Source organism: Macrotis lagotis, chromosome 1, assembly GCF_037893015.1.
Source record: "Macrotis lagotis isolate mMagLag1 chromosome 1, bilby.v1.9.chrom.fasta, whole genome shotgun sequence".
Lineage (NCBI taxonomy): Eukaryota > Metazoa > Chordata > Mammalia > Peramelemorphia > Peramelidae > Macrotis > Macrotis lagotis.
In genome coordinates this window covers 920,269,151-920,284,351 of record NC_133658.1, presented here as the reverse complement: position 1 = coordinate 920,284,351, position 15,201 = coordinate 920,269,151, and the positions used below count along the sequence as shown (strand labels likewise).

The 15,201-nt window shown below is 37.1% G+C and overlaps 1 protein-coding gene across 1 annotated transcript; it reads right to left on the bottom strand.

Moving 5' to 3' along the window:
• Nucleotides 1-1,994: 1,994 nt before the first annotated feature.
• LOC141509300 (olfactory receptor 2L3-like) lies at nt 1,995-2,939 on the bottom strand. The gene has a single exon (XM_074218735.1). The coding sequence runs from the start codon at nt 2,937-2,939 to the stop codon at nt 1,995-1,997; it is 945 nt and encodes a 314-aa protein (XP_074074836.1).
• Between the last annotated feature and the right edge of the window lie 12,262 nt (nt 2,940-15,201).

Genomic DNA, 15,201 nt, shown 5'->3' with positions numbered 1-15,201 from the left:
GTTCCCTCACAGCTGAACTTTGACTATACGCTTGAATTCATTTTGAAGAGTTTCCTTGTCTTCAAGACTAGAAAATAGGACATTTTTAGAGTTTAGCTATAAGAAGCAACAAATATTATAATGTTTCCACATGATTTAATTTTTTCCACATCAGCAAGAGTTATGGCAAAAGGTATTCAAGCAGGAGTATAAGGGGAGAGGGCTGGTCGACCCATCAGAATAAAGGCAGTACCCTTTTGAGATTCTGTTTTTCTCTTCAAAGTTTAGAATCAAATCTCATCAATCTTATATAGGATAAGGATGGATTTAGGAATCAGATATACATGCTTAATGAATCTCATACACAGTAATTGGCACACCCCAAATTAAGTTAGAGCATCATTAATTGATCATGGGTTGCATGATAAGGGAGGGGTCACATGAAGAGATTGTATGAAATGGGAAGAAAAGGAAGATTGTAAGTCACAAAAGAATGAACCCAAGTCATGAGGATGAGGAAGACAGAGGCATTGTCTTTAATGTTTCCTTCATCTTGTGTCTGATTTCTGAAAATAGACCAAATTAGTCAATCTATGATTACATTATAACTGATGAAATAAAACTGTTGAGTCTAAAAATAGTTGATGGGAGCTATGAATAGAGAAAAGGTAATATTCCTTGAGTCAATGTATTCATAGAATATTCTTCCTAATCACAGCTTCGAAGCAGACCAGATGCTATCTAAAATGATACTTTCTAGAGCATGTTTTCTAATTTTTTTATTTTTCTCATTGATCTGGAATTGGAAACTCCCTTTTGTAAGTCAACAGATGATTATGCCAAATGTAGCTCATCTTTCACCTTCACTCGTCCTCTGCTATAGAAAAATCCCAAACCTACTTTAATATAAGTGATCTTTATGTAACTGAATAAAAGAATGTGATCTCTGCTCGAACGAGTCACAGTTCACTGAATGTTCATTTGGGACTATTTGGCAGCCCCTGGCTTACAAATAAAGAGAATATACTAAAATGTATTTCTCGATTTGTTGTCAAATTTTTAAGATGACAGATTTCTTAAGGGAAAAAATTTCAGGTTATCAAGAGATATATGAGAAAAAGAATCTTCAAAATCACCAATAACTAGAGAAATGTCATTTAAAGAAATCAAAATTATATGTAGCATATATATATATATATATATATATATATATATATATATATATTACAAAATAGGAACATGAAAAATATAATGGGGCTTATTAGAAAGAATTAATCCCATTAATATACCCTTGGTATAGGTATGAAATTGGACCATTATTTTCCACAGAAATTTGGAATTACATTGACAAAGTTACTAAATGACATATTCTTTGATTATAGGACCTCTAACCAAAAAGACATACAAGAAAGAAGAAAAACACAAGTAAGTAAAAAATCACTTATGGCTGATTTCTTGCGGGCACAAAATGTGGAAACTATTTCGGGGTCCCATAAAATGGAGAAGAAGTGATAGTTGTCCTTTAAAAACAGAGGAGACAGTTTCATCGAAAGTGGGGAAGGCTTGTGTACACTGATGTGAAGGAAGAAAAGTAAAATACCAGAACAATTTCCAAAATGACAATAGCATGGCTAGTACAAACAATTTGAAACAATCAGGAATGCAGATCATCAGAAAGACCAACCAAAATTTGGGAGAAATCTAAATAAAGAATTTTACCTTTCTAAAAGAATAGTGATGTGACACACAATTTTGGAGATGGCCAATATTGAGATATTTTTTGATTGATATTTCCAAGTGCTGCAATGATTGGCACATTAGTTTATTTGTTTCCAAGGGGAACATGTGAGAGACACAGAGAAAAAAGTAAATATATATTGATTGAAAAAAACTAAAATTTGAGATAATATTTACGCAGAATAGAATGGATTAAAATAGTATTTGTACTGATCTGTCAAGGAAAGGACCTCTGGTATGTAATAGCTAAGACTGCTTCTGCATCTATTTTTGTCAGTTTATGTGCCCAGACATTGTTTCTGGAATCGTCCAAAGACTCTCTGCAGGGCCCCCAACACTTCCTTATTTCTCAGGCTGTAGATGATGGGGTTAAGCATAGGGGTGAGGATAGTATAGAAGACAGCCAATTTCTTATCTTCTTCTGGGGAGCGCAGTGATGGAGGCCGCAGATATGTATATACAAATGGTGCATAGTAGAAGGTGACCACAGTCAGGTGGGAAGAACAGGTAGTGAAGGCTTTCTTTCTCCCTTGTGATGAGTGCATATGATGGACAGCATAGAGAACCCGGCCATAAGAAGCCATAATGCCAATGAAAGGAACTGAAAGAAATATGTTTGTACTAAAGAGGACTGTGTATTCATAGGCCCAGGTATCCATACAGGCTAGAGGCACCATGGCAGGGACATCACAAAAGAAGTGGTTGATGACTCTGGACTTACAAAAAGGCATACTAAGTGCGTATACTGTATGACAAATGGAATTTATGGATGAAGAGATCCAGGACCCAGCAATCATCAGAAAGCACATTCTTTTGTTCATAAGAATGGGATAATGAAGGGGGTGGCAAATGGCCACATAACGATCATAGGCCATAGATGCTAGGAGCAAACCTTCTGCAGCTGCCATGATCAAGAAAAAGCCACTTTGTAATCCACAACCTATCATGGAAATGGAATTGTCCCCAGAAAGATAATTGATTGTCATCTTGGGAACTGTACTGCAAATGTATATTAGGTCCATGAGAGAGAGCTGACTGAGTAGGATGTACATGGGGGTGTGGAGATAGTGGTCCATCCAGATGAGAAGAATCATGGTTGAGTTACCCAAGAAGGCAGTTAGGAAAATGAGGACAATGAGAAGGAAGAGGAACAAGCCAGTTTTTGTTGAGGGAAGGAGGCCCAGTAAGAAGAAACCAGTGGTGGTTTGATTCCATTCCTCCATAAGAAACTTTTTAATTTATTTTCCTGAAAGATAAAAGAGGTGATGAAAAGAGACATTGGAGAAAAAAACAAAAATCCCTAAGAATTTTGCAGGAGTTCTGTCTTCTTTATCACTTCTTTGCCCACAAAAGAAATATGTACATGCATATACATAGAGAACTATATATTTTATGTATTTATGTTCATTAGTAAATTCTAAATTATCCTCTGTAGTAATTGCAACTGATGCTTCTGTGTATGTATATCTATATATCTATATGCATATGATCTTGTGGGCTATAGAGAGAATTCAGAATGAATGAATGTCTACCTATATAAAGCATCCATGGCTTAACTTGTCCTGGAAACCTCAGTCAGGTTTGGAGTTTTAAAACTACTAAAATGCATAATTAGAGAAAGGCATAGGTACTGATTAGTGGTGGTAGTTTCCAATTATCTAAAATCTTTTGTTAATTAAAAAATTATGTTGGGGGGAGCGAGCTGGAGAGGAGTTTCTGGAATATCAGAGCTGCAATGACTTTAAGAAACCAGACTGAGGGCCGCTCTCTCCCACCTTTATCTTAACAAAAATCAATTTTGATCACTCTGGACTAACTATTCAGGAGTAATTTATAACAATTTTGGGGTTCGTTCAGGATATTAATGTGAATCTTTTTTCCTGATATTTTCCTGGAAAAACACAAGAAAATAGTGCATGCAAATGCATTGATTTCAACCCACTTTCTTGGTGTTCTTTGCTGGGGAAATGTCTCATGAAGATTAACCCAGCTTTGGAACCAAGAGTGATTCAATCCTCTGGGAGTAGAATCACAGTAAAGGGGTAATTTCCAGGGTTACATTGGTGACCAGAAACACCTTGGACTTGCTGAGAAGTCTTCCGGGTGGGAGACATCCCAAAAGAGAAGCCAGAGGACTATAGGGTGCCTTGAAGGAGGGAGATTTGGGTTCCCTATCCAGGAATTTCCACGTGGTCAGTAGCTGGAAACCAAGGAAGCCTAGAGAAAGGAAGCCTATTGGATCCAGTATTGTAAGACAAGGTCTCAACAAGTCATCAGAGCCAGAGAAGACCTTTTTGGAACCAATTCAGCAGATGCAGAAGGACATTGGATAACTACAGGGGAAAAGAGAACAGAGAAGGTAAAACACTGGACCTGTTCATCTCCACCATCTCTCTCCTATGTGTACATTATTTATTCAGGGGATTTGTAACTGTAAATTCCCCTTCATTCTTCTTGTGGAGGTTCTGAAATGGATTTAGGAAAACAGCTAATCGGCACTGCTTCCAGCTTCAAAGAAAAGTCAAAAGGCATCTCAAAGACTCAGAACAAAGGGAAGTCAAACCGGTGTTCCCAAAGAAAGCAGCATTTAGAAACTGTTTGTAAGCATCCTGCCTGCTCCACCAGTAATTTATGGCCTGGGAAACCAAGTGCCTGCTATCTGGCCTCTACTTCCCGACCAGAGAAAATCAAGAACCCAGCAATAAAGCAGGATGCAACTGATGATGGGAACCTGTCTATCAAGCTGATTAACCAGACATGTTGCTAAATATTAAGTTCCTTCAGTTGACCAGATACCCTTCAATTAGGCAATCCCTCACAGTTATGCCAAGCACCCTTTCCTTCTTTAGCCCTGAAGTCCAGAAGGTTCTAGAGATGCACATTGAAAAGAGAGTGCATTCCCAGAGCTGGGGCTTCCCTGAGAGTAGAAGAGTTACTCAAACAACTCAGGGCAGAATCCTTTATTCATTACTACAGTGAGAAGCAAATAGACCCTTTCATTCCAGAGGAGGTCTCCAAGAGATCTACAGCAAAGATGAAAACTACAGCCCCTCCCCATGGGGGAGCAGACCAGCCTGGACCATCATTCTTGTGCTCTGAGTTTCTCTCTGCTGAATTGGGAACAAAAGAGAATTAAAGAGAACTTCTGAAGAGTCCCTGAAACTCATAAATATGGACCTGCCTTCTCCTTCAATCCCAGTCCTGAAAAACTTCTGTCTCCTGAAAGGCAGGACAAGTGGAGTCAAGACTAGATGTCTACAATTTTTCTGGGGTCTTCCCTCTCTGGACAGTGAATCTCAGGTATCCTCCTTTAAAAGGCATGATTCCACCTCCTCACCCACCACCACCAAAATCTCTCCTCTCTGAATAATACTCCCTTTTTCAATGAACTATCCACCACATTCTACCACATGTTTTTCATCTACTTCAATCAGGAGCTTTATCAAAGCCCCTGAAGAGATTCAAATTAGAGTCCCATTTCTCTCTGTAGATGAATATGAAACCTTAGCGTGGCATCTACTACAAAGACAGTTCCAGGTGCTATTGGGTCTGTCCTCACTAACACAAATGCCTCCACTGTCCCAGAACCCCCTTGATCATGAACTTGGTGAGACAGAACAGGTCCTTATTACTCCTTGGTCCAAAATGAATGTTTCTGTCCTCACTAAGGAGCTTTTGTTCTTTCCACACCATATCAGAAAGCTCCTTGAGCTCCATTTTCAGAGGTGGCTCCTCCAGCACCAGCCAACTCAGGACATTCTGTGGCCCTGCTTCAGTCCCTGACTAGCTACAAATCCCTAAGAGAACCTCACACAAGGTTCAGAAGAGATTTCACTAGAATGAAAATCCCCAAGTCAAAAGGGCTCAAGCACTCCCAAGATGACTTCTGCTCATGTCATGAAGCCTTAAATCTATGCCAAATCCAAGGAAATTTCACATAGAGAAAAAAATGTCTACAGATCAAACAAATAATCTTTCCCAATATATGGTTATGTGGTTATGTGGTTCATGGGATACAAAGAACCAATTGTCAGCTGGAGATCTTCCTACCTAGAGAACTTTGGAAACTGCTCATTCCAAAATGGAGCCAGAAGGCCTGGCTTTCCAAGATACTAATGCAATAGTATGGATGGAGCTGAACATGAAACAACAGATATTAACACCACTGGGTAAAACCAATCAGCAGTCAGATCATACTGTGACCCTCCCAGAGAGCATGATTCAGAACCTGGAAGTGGTTTTCAGACATAGGTACTTGACACATAACTAATCCTTCTTATCAGAATTACCTACTCTTTATTATGTGGCTCTCTATAGGGAAATGTCCCCTTGCTTTTTGTTCAGGCAGTGAAATACCTCCCTTTTTCTCTGAATGACGTTCTGATTATGCTTCTCATACTTTTAAGCCTAGAGATCTCATCTATCCCATGGGTACTTCTATGCCAGCTCTATTTTGCATTGATTTGTTCCATTTTAAAATTGAGCCCATATTAGAGTCATCCCCCCATATACAAATACTTGAAATATTTGAGATAGATTTATGTATTTTGACTTTCCCTCCATGGCAGATCTACTATATATTCTGAAGAGGAAAAAGACTGCCCTTAATTCTTCCCGATTCCCCTTTGAACTAACCACGATAACAATAACACTTGAAAAAAATACCAAAGAACCTTGAATGGCAACCATGGATATTGGAACTACAGAGAGAGAGAGAGTTGAGAAGACCTTCCATTTCCTCCTGTTGACACATTCTGGCTGGGTGCACATCTAAGCTTCAAAGTTAGAGAGTAGATCCTGATCCACAATTGAAGAGGGAATTCATTACCCAGAGCTTTGTAGACAATCCAAATCCCAAGGCATGGGGAGGGAAAATGAAATAAAAGTCTTTGCAGATAAACTCAGAAAAAAACATGTATTTGAGTTTTATGTATACACATCTACACAGTTGTTCACTCATTCAATTGTGTCATCATCTTTATGATGCTGTGAACCATACACTTGGTTTTCCTGACAAAGATACTAGAATGGTTTGCCAGTTCCCTGTCCTGTGAACTAAGGTGAATAAGCATTCATTCATATATGTGTGTGTATGTGAAATTACTTTTTAAAGGCTTAAGTGTAGACAATACACCAGGGTTACAAATGTCAAAAAGAAATATTGTTAGCCTCTAGGAGTTTACATTTGAATAAGGAAGGCAGTATGTGCATGGATGTGATGGGAGACTTGGACTGAAAACTGACTTCGATGGTTGTTGTAATCATGGGGCAATTTATTGACATGAGCTATCAAGGGCAAGAACAATTAGATCAACTGGCGTGTTCAGATTGGACTAGTGACAGAGAAGTTTTCCTGTTATGTCTTAGGGAGGTTGGGAGGGAGCTGGGTCTAAAGCAGACGTATGAGTGTGTAGGCAGTCAATGAAATCAACCTCCCAAACTCCCAATGTTCACACACGCACACACACACACACACACACACACACACACACACACACACACAAACACATGAATATACACATTTACACATTCATAAGGATTGAGTTTTTAATTGCTTTAGTAAAATGAACTCAAAGGAGAGGACAATCCATCCACTAAGGCAGATCAGAATTTTGCTTTACCTTAGGTTCTTAATCACAGTCCAGAGCAGATAGAGGTTAAGTAACTTGCCAGGTGTCATATGATTATCAGGTAACAGAGTAGGATTAAAGCTCAGGTTTTCTCTGGAGCCAGTTTTATTCATTCCATGGCACTGCCTCTCATACTCATGAAATCTCTTGTTATTTCTGATATCCATTTCTGAAAAATACTTCCTGATGACAATATATTATCCAGATCTAAATGTAAGATTCTGGGACTCAGAGTAGATGAAACACATTGATACTCAAATATACATGATTTTTATCTCAGATCCTTTTAAAAGAGAATCAAACAATGAAAGATTTCTATTAAAACCATGCTGTACATGAGAAACTGTAAAAGACAACTCAATAAAAAGATATGTTTACCAAATAAAGAAATGGGGAAATGAATTCTGTTTGCTAGTTTTCTTAAATTAAACAGATTTTTTTTAGATTGTTGAAAATTCAATTTATTCACTCATTGCAATGATTCTGATTTGAATAAAGGGAAAGAGAATGTCAGTGAAGAGCAGCATTGTCTTTGGAACAAAGTAGCTAAGGCTGACTATCTGGGTTCTAATTAATTCTTCTATGTGAAAATATTCTGAAAGGAAATTCCCAAGACTACAAATCTTATAGCCAGAAGATCTAGATTGATATGTGGGTCTCCTACACTCAATTTGAGTCATGTCTCTCATCATGAAAATTGTCATTTTTAATTCAAGGACATTGGGGAGCACAAATTAAATAAAGAATGAACTAAGGAATGTGGAATGACCCTGGGCATGTCTTTTAAGTTAGTTTATCTCAGTTTCTTACCTATAATGTGAACTGACTAAGGAAATTGCAATTCATTCTGTATCTTTGCCAAGGAAACCACAAATGGGCTCACATAGTATCTGAAATGAGTGAACAACAAAGAGTAAAATTAATATCAATAATAGTAGTTAACCTAAAGAACCTCAAATAAGGCCAAGAGGAGTCTGATCCAAGTAAAAATGTGACTGAACAACAACAAAATTTAAATATTGCTCTCTCTGATAATAGGCATGATGTTTAGGGCTTTAAATATGACATTGCAATTTTACATTATTTTAAAGGGGTTTATTTAATATACGATTTTAAAATTTTATTTTATTCAAATTTTAATTTCATTCAATATTTTATTTATGTTACCTGACAATGATATATTTTTCAATTGGCAAACATCTTTAAAAGTATTTGATATTTCCCTCTTCCTCTCTTGAAAGTTTCAAATTCCCAACAAATCAAAATCTACACTTTGTTTCCATTGCCAGTCTCTTTCATTCTCTGGAAATCTTTAATGTTATCAATTCAGAATATATGAGGGTGAATATTTCTTTCTACCTGTTGAAGAAATGCCTGCATTGCTTCAGTAATTTAAAATAGTAACACAACATTTCATGAAAAGACTAGTAATCCTAATAATCACAAATGGTATCCTCAAATAAATCTTCCAAATTATTTGTGAGCTCTTGACGTTAGCCAAGTATCAGCTGGTCATGATACAATATCTCAGTAAGTCAAAAGGAGGACTTGAACCTGGGGGAAGGCAGAGGAGATTGCCTAGCAACATTACAAAGCATCATCCTAAGTGTTTGTTGTTCAGGTGTTTCTGCCATCTGTTATTCCATTCAGACTTTTCTTGACAATAATATTGAAGTTGATTTTCTTTTGTGAGTTCTAGATGTAGATAAGAAAACCTAGACAACAATGAATCAAGTGACTTGTTCAGATTCACATTTTAAGTTTCTGAGACTAGTTTTGAACTCAGGTCTTCTCAACTCCAGGTCTGACTCTCTATTCATCCACTGTGACACCTAGCTACCACTTTTCCAATCAACATTTATAGAATGTTATTTCTTATGACAATTAAGATGTTCATGGTGAGAAGTCTTAGGAAACATTCTTTTTTATTTTGTTTTAGTACTCTGTCTTTAGGAATGACTCATTGGAAAGACAGTAGAATCTATAGGATTATAGCAAGAGAAAAGCAAAAAATATCAATGAAATCTTCTTTTTAATTTAAAATCAGTTCTAATCACTGGATAGGGGCTAGCATTGGGGTCAGGGTTCAAGATTTGCCTGCCTCTGACTAACTGAATGAAAATGGATAAGTTAAAACCTCTCAGTGTCTCTCAAAAGTTCTCCAAAGATAGGATCATGAAGGAATTGCTAATCTGTAATGGTGGGGTGAACTTTCCACAATTAGGAATGAACAGGTCTTAACAATAAAACATAAAATGACAACTAATAGCATCATTACTTCAGATAAAATGTCAAAAGAATCTGAGTTCAGGTACTGTCTCTACGATTTCTGTTCTATGAATCTATGGGAAGGCGCTCCCTCACTGAAACCCTCGGTCCTAAGCTTGAAAATCAGATGGTTTCTGTGATTCTACCCTAAATACTCATCCCACTGATCTTAGATTCACTTGTTTTCTGTCTGAATAAGATTTTGTTATACATAATGCTGAAACCCAATTAGTTTTATCATTCAGACTCTAGTGCCACAGGGCAGAGTACATTGAGCCTGAGTCAGAAATAATCATGAATTAAGTTCAAATCTGGCCCCCAACACTATCTGTGTGACCCTGGGCAAGTCACTTCATCATGTTTGTCTCAGTTTCTTTACCTGTATAATGAACTGAAGAGGGAAATTCAGAGGACTCCAGTATCTTTGCCAAGAAAAACCCAAACTCTGCTTATCAAAGAAAAGCAAATAAAACATTTTGGCTGAATATGTCTAGGAAAAGAAGAAATGAACCTAATCCAGTCATGTTGCACCATGAAGATGCCATTTGGATTGATCCAACCAATCTAGTTGTTTCAACTGAGAATGAGGACATGTGATCTCAGAATAAAAAGTCAATTTCAGTACGTGGCTAACTTCCACAAGCACCTCAGGAAATTCTCCTATGCTCCATGAACCCTGTGATCTCACCACATATATATAGCAGTTACCCTGCAACATTATCACCATCTCCTCATGTCAGCTACCCCTTGTCTCATGTAGATCAGAGTCACTGACTGGAATTAGACAATTTAATCCTCAGTTTTCCTTACATAAGAGTAATCATAGCTATCTGTTGCCCTGAAGAAACTCAATAGCTATTTTACCAACTCAAGGTCCATCCCACTTTTTCAGTCTATAGTTGGGAACAATGTCAAAGATAATTTAATTTCCTTATACTTACAGATGAAGTCTATTGAGATGAAGGGAGTGCACAGGTTCAATGCTAGGGGCAGGAGATATCAGATGATAGCTAAGATTGCCCTGACCTTACTTCTATTTCCTATTGTACAATGATTATTGTGATATCTGTCTCCTATATCCAGTTCTTTAGCTACTATACATTTCTGGGAAAGCAGAAATATACACTTTTGAAATTCTCTCTGTCATCTAATTTAGGACATAATTGATATCAACCTAGTTAAATAACGTGAAATCCAGTTGTTGCATATGGAGTTGCCTTCTGTATTATCCTCCCACATAGTTCCATATGTGTGTGATATATGACTTCCAAGTCTCTTTCTCAAACAATTGTGACTCCTGGTCGAGAGAAAGGACTTCCAGATGAAAGAATTTCCTTCTTGTTTTTAATGAAGATCATGTATATCTTATTCCTGATAGAAGAAATGTTCTTCATTTAAGAAGGATATTCCACAGATTTCTGTGTTGCATTGTTTTCTTCCATTGACACTAGTTTATCTTTTTACCCCTAATTTAAATTCCATCATGTGATGGTGAAGCATGGTTTGAAATAAAAATCACAAAGTTCACAACTGGAATTTTGTCCCATATCTACCACTTACTAATGATTGATTTATTAGATTTGCTCACTTATTTTCTTTATCCTTTCATTTCCTCCTTTATAAAATAGGTATAAACATGTGGACTCCTATACCAAGAAATCATAGATAGAAAATTTCTCTGTATATTGGAAAGTGCTATGAAAAGTAAGTTTCCATTATTATTTTCAATTATTTTAGAACAGCATCACTGGCGTTTCAGTCATCAATAGGAAAGTTTTTGCTTAGTAATTCCTACAAAGACCCTTTATTTTAACACATGTTTCTGATGTTCTCTCACCTGTACATTTGACGGTGTTCATCAGACCCTTAGGATGCCTTTCTCAGTCCTCATAATTGTCCCAAAGACAGTGGATGTGCTGAAAGACCAACTTGGAATACTATAAAGTCGTTTAACTGCTCCTGTACATTCTTTCTGGAGTGATTGTCCCTGTTGCCCAAGTCCTTGGGGGCTCCAATGAACCTGACCAGAAATGTTTAATATAAGCTTTGTTTTTTGGAATTTAACCTGGCTCTGGACCCACAAAAACAAGTTCTTCTCTCTTGAGACCACTGCTGATTTGTGCATCTAGCATTGACAAAGAGGTACTAATGGCATCACAAGTAAATAGATTAATGATAGAATGTCAGAGAAGGGTACAACTTGATGAATCATTTCTTTCAATCTCTTCAATTTAAAATGACAGTCATTAATCTCTGGGGATGAGAAGTTCACCTTTACACAGCAGATCTCTTACCAATTCAAAATTACAAACATGTAGCTGCCAGACAGTAATGTTTCAGGGTCTTCTCAAGATTACAAAGACTGAATACTTAAAGCTCTAAGTTACCTCCATATTCATTTAGTGAAAGGTACAATGAACCATGGGACTTTAAGTAACAAGCCCCAGATGTGGTCCAGTTGTGGAATCTGCTTCCCCTTTCCCAAGACCAAATCTACCAAGAAGGCCTGTTTCTGGTCTTTCTTCTTCACACAATGGTAAAGTTGAACTCAGAAAAGAAAGTATTTACTCTGCTCCTGAGTAAGAGAACATTGATGTTTGTGTCTCATGAACCCATATGACTGCTAATCTGGGGAAGACCATGGACCCCTTCTCAGAATCACATGCTTAAATGAATAAAGGAACATACACAGTATTACAAAAGCAATCACTTGTAGTTTAATAAAATAATAACAAAGGAAACAAAAGAAGTCCATTGATCAAAGCTGAAAAGTCTTGTGAGAAAGAAGACTGCAATGGGAAGAAACAGAACAAAGAATATAGGGCAATCTTTACTTGTCAATGAATATACCAATCCAAGGTGGATCATGTGGGGAATTGACAACAAGAAAATACCAGAAAAAGGATTTGTACACAACCAAGTTAGAAACCTTGACTGAAATCCTAAAAATCTTGTCTGTACAACTATTCTTATAAATAGGATGAGACTAGCCTGAGAAGGAGCTGAAAGGAGGGAAGAACAGGGAAGGTAACTGAGAGAAGAAAGACAGTGAAAGTGACAAAAAGAGAGATGGGAAAGATGTAAATAGAAAGACGAATAAATACAGAAATAAAGACAGAGAGGCAGAGACAGACACCCAGAGATAGATTCTAAGACTTGCAAAGACATAGAGAAATTGAGAAGCAGAGGTAGAAAAACAACCACAGAAAGAGAATCAGACAGTCATAGAGCAGAGATAGAGACAGCAAAAGAAAGCATGTAAAGACAAGTCATTGCTTTTTGGCTCATCTCTAAAGCAGAATACAACAAATGCCTTGGGCAGCATCCATGGCTTACCTGGAGGTCTGGAATTCTCCTGGGTGACCAGGGTTATTTCATTCTCCATCACTTGCCTGCAGAAACTTGAATCCTGCTTCTTTTTCATTGATTACATATGAAGGAAGGATATGTGAATAAATGAAGGGAGAATCAAGCAACTGGCCAGGCTATGAGACTTTTCTGAAACCCATCAAAAGAATGGAAGCAAGATCTTTATCTCAGGCAAGAGGAGGGAGGGTCAAGGTCTCACATTCTCAAATTCTACCTACTTCTGACCAAGTTAGGTATCATGTTTATCTGTTTTCCTCCTCCTGGCTCTACCTTCAAATGGATTCAGTGTCTGTATTTTTGGGGGGAGCTCCATCCACCTAGGTCAGCCTGGAAGGGTCTGTGAACCCTACTAAATTAGCAGAGATCCAACTCCTTTCTTAAGGTGCATAGCATTGGATCTAGGGACACAAGTACTGTGCCCATTGCAGGAAGGCATTGCCCTTACCTGTGAAATAGTTCTATACTGACAGCAATTGGCATAAAGGATAGGTCATGCCATCCATGATTAAACTTCTGCCAAGATCATAAGATAATTTGATATTAACGAGAACCATCCTTATATGAGGATATTTTGACTGAGGAAAATAAGTATTTTTTTGAGTTTTAATACAGGAAGGCAAACTATAGGGATGACATATTCCATTTCTTAAAATAGGTAAGAAACAATAAAAATTTAACCGGGAATAGTTTTAAAACCTATAGTTAATATTATCCTTTGACAGATGCATAGTATTTCTTTTTTTTTTGTCTTACTATCCTCTCCTATCTATCCTTCAAAGCTCTCCCTTCTCTTTTCTGACTACTGAACTCTCTGGATTCCTTCAATTCCCAACTCATATGTAAGCTTCTACAGGAATTCTTTCTCCAAACCCTCTTAATCCCAGTTTCTTTCCTCTGTTAATTGTTCTCTATTCATAATGCATATCCCTTGCTTTGTATAAAATGCATTTACATGAGAGAACCAGCAGAAGACTACCCAGCAAGTCATGCCCTCATCAATGATGATGTTGTGCTTTTTGAGGAAAACAGAATTGAAGCAGCTCAAGGGAAACATGACATAAGTAAATATAGAGTATCCAACCCAAATTTTCACTGGACTATTTTTGCCCAACTTGTGGTAGTGGATTCTGAACTCATATTTTTCTGATCAGCCCATCAGACACACTGTAATTTGTCTCAATCATAGTGATGTCAGTTTAGTCTTCTTCAATAACAAAGATCAAAAACCAACCAATCATTAGATTTTTAACTCCAGGGCACATTTGTTATTTTGTCTCCTTTTTCACCTTTGAATCTTTCCTACCACTTAGTAGGCATTTAATAAAAGTTTATTAATTGACTGATTGACTTAGGGGCAACACAGACATTGTCTATACTTAAATTTTTCAGCATTTTTCTCATTGGCTCTGGGACATTACTGTAAAATATTAATTTTAGAAATATCTTGTCCCTTCTTTAGAACCCAGGCTCCCTCACAGCTGAACTTTGCCTATATGCTTGAATTCAGTTTGAAGAGTTTCTTTGTCTTGAAGACTAGAAAATAGGACTTTTTTAGAGTTTAGCTATAAGAACTAACAAATATTATGTTTCAACATGATTTAATTCTTTCCACATCAGCAAGAGTTATAGCAAAAGTTATAGAAGCAGGAGTATAAGGGGAGGGGGTGGTCGACCCATCAGAATAAAGGCAGTACCCTTTTTAGATTCTGTTTTTCTCTTCAAGGGTTAGAATCAAATCTCATCAATCTTATATAGGATAAGGATTAATTTAGAAATCAGATATACATGCTTAATGAATCTCATACATAGTAATTGACACACCCTAAATAAAGTTAGAGCCTCATTAACTGACCATGGTTTGCATGACAAGGGAGGGGTCACATGAAGAGATTGTATGAAATGGGAAGAAAAGGAAGATTGTATGTCATAAAAGAATGAACCGAAGGGGCCTGGAAGGGGGTCCTGCCTCCTAAGAATGGTATGAAGCTTTTTTTTTTTTTGTTTCTGTATTAGACACACACGTGATTTTGCAATATGTTCTTTTCTAGCCAAAAGAAGGTTAAGATTCTTACAAACTCCTTGCTTAGTTTCTTTATTGCGTTTGACTTCCCAATGAGAGAGACTAAAGGACTTTCTTTGTAACACTGTTAAATCAACTTGAGAAAGTTGAACTAAGTCAGAAGTTTGTAAATTCAGTGAATTGATCTTGAATAAGTCA

What these genes read in the sequence shown, in the direction of transcription:
- LOC141509300 (XM_074218735.1), bottom strand. Translation starts at nt 2,939, where the DNA reads ATGGAGGAATGGAATCAAACCACCACTGGTTTCTTCTTACTGGGCCTC.